The sequence below is a fragment of the Lissotriton vulgaris genome, chromosome 12, assembly GCF_964263255.1.
Source record: "Lissotriton vulgaris chromosome 12, aLisVul1.2, whole genome shotgun sequence".
NCBI classification, from domain to species: Eukaryota; Metazoa; Chordata; class Amphibia; order Caudata; family Salamandridae; genus Lissotriton; species Lissotriton vulgaris.
In genome coordinates this window covers 726841568-726850468 of record NC_141700.1, presented here as the reverse complement: position 1 = coordinate 726850468, position 8901 = coordinate 726841568, and the positions used below count along the sequence as shown (strand labels likewise).

General features: G+C 51.0%; 1 protein-coding gene across 1 annotated transcript in view; it reads left to right on the top strand.

Annotated features, from left to right (window-relative positions):
- Window positions 1-203: 203 nt before the first annotated feature.
- The window catches only part of GPC2 (glypican 2), a 74204-nt gene continuing 65506 nt past the window's right edge, over window positions 204-8901 (top strand). Inside the window, exon 1 of the mRNA XM_086945988.1 lies at window positions 204-633. Coding sequence (XP_086802114.1) covers window positions 480-633 — 154 coding nt within the window. The 5' untranslated portion in view covers window positions 204-479. The remainder of the gene's footprint in view (window positions 634-8901) is intronic.

The window sequence follows — 8901 nt, the reverse complement described above, 5'->3', positions numbered from 1 at the left end:
TCGCATGAGCTCGGTCCAATGGCATTGTACATGAGCATGCCTGTGCGGCTCCTGCCCCGTTTCCTCGTTACCCCTATCCGTGGCTGGCAGTGAACGCGGTCGGCACAAGGACCCCGCGGGCTCTTTCTGCCCCTTTGTCTCCTCGGGTCCTCCCCTGGTCCCATGCGCTCCAGTGTGAGGCGGCCGGATACAGGGTGTGCACCTGGACCCCGCGGGCGCCCTCCGCCTCATTGTCTGCGCCGGGCTTGCCTTCTCCCCGTGATCTCCTATGGGTAGGGCTGGCAGTACATGGTGCGCGTTTGGACCCCGCGGGCTACCTCCGCCCCTTTGTCTGCGCTCCCTCTCTGTCCTCTGCTCGCCGGCTGTGGCTCCAGGGCTCACCCGGGCTCTCCCTGCCCTTCTCAGGGTCTGCTCATCCGCGCGGCCCGAGCCCGGCTCCCCCGCTCCAGCCTGACTTCCCCCGACCTGCGCCGGTCGCGATGGGCCCCTCCGGCCCAGGCTGCTGCCTCTTCTTGGCCGCCGTGCTGAGCCTTTGTTTCTGGGAGGCCCGGGGCCGGAGCTGCGCCGACAGCCGCCAGGTGCTGGGGGGCAAAGGCTTCAGCCTCAGCATGGTGCCGCCCAGCCTCATCTCGGGTAAGTAGGGGGGCGCGTGAGCGAGTGGGGGAGAGGGCATGGCTGTGTCCGTGAGAGGTGCCGGGGCACGCAGGGCTTCCAGGGAATCAAACCCTGTAGTGTATGGGCAGATCCAGCTGTGCACATCGCGGCATCTTCAGAGGTGCAGCCACGTACTCCAACTTTGTAATGCAGTGAGGCATTCCACTGTACAGTGCTTCGAAGCAGCTCTGCACGGACTCCAGTGCGTTCAGGGGACTTTGTAGTGGTGTGGGAGAATCCAGATGTGCGTCGTGGACTGGCATCCCAAGGCAGTGAGTGGCTCGTTAGAAACTGAAGGGATCCAGCTGTGCAGGCAGGGAATCCAGTGTTGCTGTCCGGGGGATCCAGTGCAGTCATTGGATATGTATACCCCGTTTGGGGAATCCAGATGTGCCACTCAGACAGGGAAGACAAGGTAGTCAGAGAGCTTTACAGAATGAAGGGATCCAGGTGTGCAATGTGGAATCAGTGTCGGTGAGGTCATGTGCAGTCAGGGATATGTACAGCCAGTGAGGGAATCTTGCTGTACAGTGTGAACAGGGGATCTTTATAAAATGAGTGCATCCAGTGTGCGTAGGGGGGTGATCTTCGTAGTGCAGTGTGGTGATCTGTCCGTGCAGCGCAGACCGGGGCTCAATGCCGGTCAGTGGATCTTTAAAGCATAAGAGCACGAGGGGGTGGGTACAGCTGCGCGGTGCAGTCAGGGAATCCAGCGTGACAGTGGAGTCCAGTGCAGTCGGGTCTCGGGATATGTGGATGGTGTAGCGCGGGAATCCAGCTGGTGGTGCAGGCAGGGCAAACGGGGCGCTCGGTTGTTTTATCTCTGGAGTGAGGCACTCCAGATGTGCAAAGTAATTCAGTCAGGTTTGCAGCGCAACGAGGGAGCCCAGCAGTGCGGTGCAGTTTGGAGACCCAGTGCTGCGCGATAACCTAGGACTCCGGAATTCAGTTGCTGGCGGTAATTAAGCGAAGGCGCGTTGGAGTGTATCTCGGGAAGCCAGCCTTGCAGTGTAGCAGGGAATCTGACTGTGCAGTGCAGCCAAAGGATACAGGTGTGCACTGCAGCCAGAATACTCAGACATTGCAGGTGGGGGGCGCAGCCATGCCCTGGAAACTGAGAGATCCGTCCGTGCAGTGCTCTCGCCTGGGAGCCTGTCTAGCCAATGGATCCAGCAGTGCAGCCGAGACTCCAGGTGTGCACTGCAGCCACGGGGTTGCAGAGGTGTTATGCAATCAGAGAGTCACGCGGGGCAGGGGAGCCCAACCAGGGAGCGCAGTTTCCAGGTGTGCAGTGCCGGAAGTGGCTCTTTACAGTCGAGCCGAGCATTCAATCTGTGGTGTGGCCTTGGAGAGCAGCCAAGCAGTAGCAGTGCAGCAGCCAGAGGGCCCTAACTGCCTGCACAGTGCATTAACTCTTGCAGTGCTTCTGAGAGAGTGAGCTAGCTGTTCACTGCAAGCAGACTGCACGTGGGTGCACACGGGTGCTCTGGAGTTAGTGGCGACAGCGCCTGCCCTCCACCTCCCCCGGACTGTGCACTGGCAGCACTGCCAGGCCCCCCTCCGCGCTGGAGCCGGTGCAGGCCTGCTCACCGAGCCGTGTCTGAAGCCGCTACCAGTGCTCGATGGAAGGCACGGCCGCGTGCCCGCGAGAAGTGATCTTGCAATGCGCAGCCGAAGGCTGACGTTCCCCTCTCGACACCGCCACTCTTAGTTGTATTAGGGTGGGGGGGTTTCAGAGGTGCTGGAACCGTTTTTAGAGGGGGGGGTGTTGGCCAGTGACGTCGCTGATATGTCACAGAAAACACAAACATGCTGAATATTTGAGGGGCCCCTCTATTATTTGTATCCATCTTAACTCTTTCAAGTTTAGCGAGGGTACTGCAGCACCTACCCTTCCGGTGCCACCGACGCTGTCACGTATTTTTTATTGAGTGCTTTCAAGAAGAAGAAGGGGTGTTTGCGGAGGAGGGGGGTGGGGGGGGGGGGGGGTGTCTGAGTGATGCTGTTAGTACAGCGCCTGTTGATTATTCGGACTATTGCTGCATCCCTGGTTCATGGGTGAAGTGTCCTAGGCCATGAGTGCAGCATCCCCAGGCCCTGGATGCAGTCCCTAGGCCGCGGGTGAAGTACCCTAGCCCGCGGGTGAAGTACCCTAAGCCGTGGGTGAAGTACCCTAGCCCGCGGGTGAAGTACCCTAAGCCGTGGGTGCAGTACCCTAGCCCGCAGGTGAAGTACCCTAGGCAGTGGGTGCAGTACCCTAGGCCGTGGGTGCAGTACCCTAGGCCATGGGTACAGTACCCTAGGTCATGGGTGAAGTAACCTAGGCCATGGGTGAAGTATCCTAGGCCATGGGTGCAGTACCTTAGGTCCTGGGTGCAGTACCCTAGGCCATGGGTGAAGTACTCTAGGCTATGGGTGAAGTATCCTAGGCCCTTGGTGCAGTATCCCAGGCTATGAGTGAAGTATCCTTGGCCTTTGGTGCAGTACCCTAGGCCATGGGTGCAGTACCCTAGGCCATGGGTTAAGTAACCTAGATCATGGGTGCAGTATGCTAGGCAATGGGTGCAGTACCCTAGGCCATGGGTGCAGTACCCTAGGTCATGGGTGCAGTACCCTAGGTCATGGGTGAAGTATCCTTGACCATGGGTGCATTACGCTAGGCCATGGGAGCAGTATCCTAGACCACAAGTGCAGTATCCTATGCCACTGGTGCAGTACCCTAGGCCATAGGCACAGTACCCTAGTCCACGGGTGCAGTACCCTAGGTCACTGGTGCAATACGTTAGGTCACAGGTGCAGTACACTGGTGAGTCTCCATAGCCAAGCACCGCTGCAGCTCGAGTTGCCTTTTTTAGACTTCACCTACATAAAGGTGCCACACGCTGAAGGCTCTCGGAGTCTGGCTGCAGACAGGGCCACATGCCTGATGGCTGAGGTAGTACAGATGGCTTCAGCTTCTGCACCCGCTGAAAGACATGGCATTTAATATTCCGGAGTTGGGCACATTGAGCCATGGCTGACTAGGCGGGGTAGGGTGACATAGGAGGTGCTGATACAAGATGTTAGGGACCACCCCTCTGGACTTCACTGCCCTAGAACAAGGCGGGTGTTAAGGTTGTGCACCCACTATGTCACATTATAGCACTGACCAGTTATTAGATCCCAGGCAAGTTATATTGCACGGCCTACATCTTCATATTACTACATCGCAACGTACGTATAGGTGAATGTAATGGATAAACAGACTTGCGAGTAAGGTCAGGTAGACGAGGTGCTAGGTACATGTACTGGAAGCGGTAGGACTGTAGATCAGTATTGTTGACCCAGATACCGTGCAATACAACCATGTGAGGTTTATCCAGAGCTCAAGGCATGGGGTACTTGTAATGTTGCCTACAGTCCGGTTCTAGGACGAAAGCCTGGTTTAGATTAGCCTCACTCATCTGGTGAAATTACACAGGCATCTGTTGAGCGGGCATCATGCCTCTTTGTTACCCTGCCAGAGGGAGTAGCCTCTCCTTTTAAAGTACAGGAATGGGGTCACACAGGGAAGTAAAATTACACAGTACGCATAAAGTTAGAAGACCAGATGTTATAAAAATAGATGCAGATACATATGAAAAGGGTGGGAGTGTTGCCTGCTTTAAAGGGATCAGACTGGAGACCAAGCAGGGAAAGAAAAGACAAAACAGAAAGCAAGCGTCGAGATCCCGAGGACGTGACACGTTGAGGTCATGGACAGTGGTAAACGCAGGGTTTTTCACAAGACAGCCTTCTTGCCGTTTTCTCACTAGCAGTTTCTTAATGCTGTTGCTCTGTGAGTGGCTGTACATCTGCTCTCAGAGGTTAGCAATGTGTTTGGTAGTAGTAGCACCCAAACCACTAGGTAGCACCTGGGCTGGGATGGTCGTTTGAGACATTTTGGGGCAGCCTTGGGTTTCTGTGGTTGTCCTGCTCCAGTGCTTTGGTACCGCAGCAGACATGTCCTTAACGTTAGACTGAGGTGGCGTTCCAAGGTGGTGCTTTGTCCAAGCCGCTGCACCCTGCACCACGTGTCCTCTCCTACACAAGGTTGTGCCTGTTCCAGGTTCTCTCTGGTGAATGACCAAGGCCGGGCTTTGCCTCCACCCATCACCGAACCAATGCCTCTCTGGCATCTCCCATAGATGCCAGAGCTAGTTGTTGCTGTGGGCTAACCGAGCTGGCCTGGTTTCTCATTGCTGTCAAGCTGCACTGCTGGAGCCCTGCCTGCTCCTAGCCTGTCAAAACAAGACTGTAGAACTATTGCTGGCCCAAACTCCGGACCCCATCCTTCAGAAATCTTTGTAACTGTCTTCTGTAGAAATTTGGGGATCTCTGTAGGATCTCTGTAGGAAGCACCTGCTTCTGTTCACAGTTTCTAGGATTGATGTGTCTAGAAAAAGAGACAACACCAAAGGCATGGTTGAGCCCTGTATCTTCCCAGTGCCAGATCCCTTGCCATTTATCAGATGGTACTCCTGCTGCCCAGCATACTAGCAATGAGTTGTTGAGCTCTTATTGCGGGGGTGGCAAAGATGCCACTGGGGCAGTACTAATTTTTCATGTAATTATTATATATATTTTTTTACACAGCTTGATTGGTGCATTCTTTTTCACAGTAACGTGGGGTGATTGGCTGTCACCAGTACCAGAAAGATCATAGATGTGTGTGTGTGTGTGTGTGTGCGCGCGCACAGCACAGGTGCATGTCTGAGAGTGGGCACTGATTACAATGGAATTGGCCCCACCTGTTCCAAAAATGATACAATCCTTCTGTTGAGGGGCTGGATTTATTTCACAAAGTTGACATAGGTGCTGCGGGTGCTAGTCTGAATGTGGGTTGGCGGGGTTTACCCTGCTAATGATTGTTTTTTCTTCCCTTAGACTTCCCTATGTGTTCTTGGTGGTGAGCTGTCATTTTGCCCCTCTGTCATTGTTTTTGGAGGTTTCTTGCCCATTGATGGTTTTTCGTTTTTCTTCCCTTAGACTTTCTCAATGTGTTCTTAGCGGAGAGCTGTCGTTTTGCCCCCTGTGTCATTGTTTTTGGAGGCTCAGCCCATAAATGGTTTTTCCTACCTTAGACTTCCTCCATGTGTTCTTGGTGGTGAGCTGTCGTTTTGCCACCCTTGTCATTGTTTCTGGAGTTTTCTTGCCCGTTCATTGGTTTTTCTTCACTTAGATTTCCTTCATGTGTTCTTGGTGGTGAGCTGTGGTTTTTCTTCCCTTAGACTTCCTCTATGTATTCTTGCTGTGAGCTATCTTTTTGCTCCCTCTGTGATTGTTTTTGTAGATTTTTTGTCCATTGATGGGTTTTCTTCTCTTAGACTTTCTCCCTGTGTTCTTGGTGGTTATCTGTCTTTTTGCCTATCCGTCATTGTTTTTTAGAGGTTCCTTGCCCATTGATGGTGTTTCGTTTTTCTTCCGTTAGACTTCCTCCATGTGCTCTTGGCGGTGAGCTGTCATTTTGCCCCCTCTGTCATTGTTTTTGGAGGTTCCTTGCCCGTTGGTGGACTTGTGACTGGGCCTCCAGTGGCACGCTTCCAAACACGATGTCCGGGTTGGTTACTCCTCCTTAATGTATCTTCTGGCAGGTTATTCCTAGAAAAAGAAGCTACCCCATAGGTGCACATTTTCTAGAAAGGTGTGTGATGGTGTCTTCCGTTTAGGTGCATTTAAGGCACTTTTTGCACTTAAGAACATTTTTATTGTCTGTACAAATAACCTTTTCATTATTGTTCCTGAAAGTCGAGAACTTGTTGGGTGTAAGGGCAGAAAACTGGAACCTTGCATTGGCACCTCAAGGCTGATTCACCTCACAGTTGGCAGTACAGGCCCCAGGTCATCTCATTTTGTTGTGAATAATTGAAGATTATCCGCATGGTAGATTTTGAGGGCATGTGGTAAATGATGGAATATGGAAATAATGAATGGAACCATCTGCACAAGCACATTTCTAGTAAATGCTCTGCCATCCTGTGTAATCACCCACTGCTGCATACAGCTAGGCTTTTCTTCCCTCGTCTTACTCAAAAGACCGTTCTGGTGGAAACTGAGCCCGTCATGTGTATATGCAATGGTATTTGTAAAGCACAAACCCAGCTAGAGAGCAGTGGAGCGCTGAACATGGGCTGTAAGGTTTACGTTACCATTCATGTTCGGTTATAGTGGGGCAGAATATTCAGGGGGTGGTTTTTCCTCCCATGCACAGGGGTGGTGTCCTTTGAAGTGGTGTGTCTTCAGTTTTTTCCTGAATTGCAGGAAGATCCCACCTCTCCTGGTGTTGATGCGGATGTCCTTCCACAACCTGGGTGTGCAGACAGAGGAGGACTGCCTTCTGGTTTTTCTTTTTTAGGTCTCGCATAGTGTTGCAGTGCAACTCGCTGCTCGCATTGCGAGGCATGCAGTATACAGTGTAGTGGAGGGAAGCTCGGCCCACTTTCCGAGCATCTTTTTAATTGTCTCAAATTGTAAATGCTGCATTCTCATTGGTTTTCTGCTTGTTAGTCCCTCCTCCTGATAGCCATGTCGTCATTTTTCTCCTTCCATGGCTATCGGCCCCTTTACTTAAAAAAATATTTTGTTCCCCTGTCTCCCCGGTTACCTCCCGCAGTTTGTAACTTCTCTGCCCACCACCACCACCCCTCTCGTACGTTCTTGGACGCCGGCACTTTTGTTTACAATGCAATAGGTCTCGTATAAATACGAGTCCTATTGTATTTGTAAATGCTTGTTGTATTTGCTTCCAGTCTAGCTATATCCTCGCTCCAATGTTGCGTTGTTCACCTGGGATGGGTATTTTCTTGCTTGGTTACACGTGGGTGGTATTTCTGATGCCTTTAAGTGATACTGCTGCTCTTGGAGATGATGTGACTTGAAGGGAAGCCAGTGTAGTTCACTCATTATTGGGGTCAAGTAGTCAAACTTCGTCAGACTTTTGAAGTGATATACTGCAGTCTGTGAGATGCCTTTCTGGTCACCAGTGTGATGTCATGGGGCATGGAGGCACGTTGCTTCCACCTATGTGAGGTGAGAGAAGTTTTACCTTTTGTTCTTCTGAAATCGGTTTTAGGTAGGAAAGATTTTACTGTTTTTATGCCTGCTGTCTATGTGTTTTTGCAGTGTAGTCTTACAGTGAGTGATCTTTTTGAGGGTGAATCCGGTGATGATGCATTCACGGTCGTCTAGAAGGGTGTTTAGGGGGAAGTTAAGGTTAATTAATAGTAAGAATGCAATGTTGTTGGTCTAGGCAAACATGAAGAGTTTTCTCTCAGTTGGATTGAGCTTTAGGTAGGTGCTTTGCACCAATTTCTGGAAGTGATCGAACTTAGGTTTCGAGCCTCTGGATTTTGTGAGCCAATATGATTTTCAGGTAGACATATGTGTCATCTGGAAATTAATGTCAGTGTTGAACAGGTTGTAACCATTGGCAAACCACAGAAGACAGAGTTTCTGCACCACTGAGACTCCCTTCTGAATGAGTTGGTGGTGGTTGATAAGGTAGGGGGAGGTTGATAAAGTAGGATGCGAACCATTGGAAGACTGTCAGAGAAACCCATAACCTGTTTCTAAAGTGTTTTCCCAGTAGTTGGTGGTTGACTGTGTCAAAGATTCTTGAGAGGCTGCGTTGGATCATGAGTCCAGCGTGATTATTGTCAGTGATTAAGATGGCGTTGTTGACCACCTAAAGGGTGGCTTTTTTGAGATAGCATGGTCTGATGTCGGATTGGTATTCTTCGATGAGATTGTTTGCTCATCTGATTTTATAATTGAATAGACATCTTTTACTCAATAATTTGTCTGATGAGAGGTAGATGGGCGATGCACAGGAGTTGGACAGTCACATGGGCTCAGGGTTTACTAGTAATTACAATGATCTGTAGACTGGAGGTGATTGAAATATTTTATAGTCCTCAGGAGGTCCCTATTATCTACTAGCTAGTCTTGAGATTTCCTTAACACTGTTTTTGACAGTCAGTACACTCCATTTGGGGATGATGATGTCGAGGTTTTCTCTGGGTGACGACTGGCTACCAACATGTATGTTTTTGTGTCTTTCAACCATACACCCTTATGTCGGTCCCACAGCACAGTGAACTGGATTGTCAAAACTTGGCCAGCCAATAAATATATTTTCCCCACTTGAAAGAGGGTCCTGCTTGGTGATGGAGTCTACATGTCAAGACTTCCTTCTTCCTCCTCTCTGCCTAAGTTGCCCCGAGGGCCTCT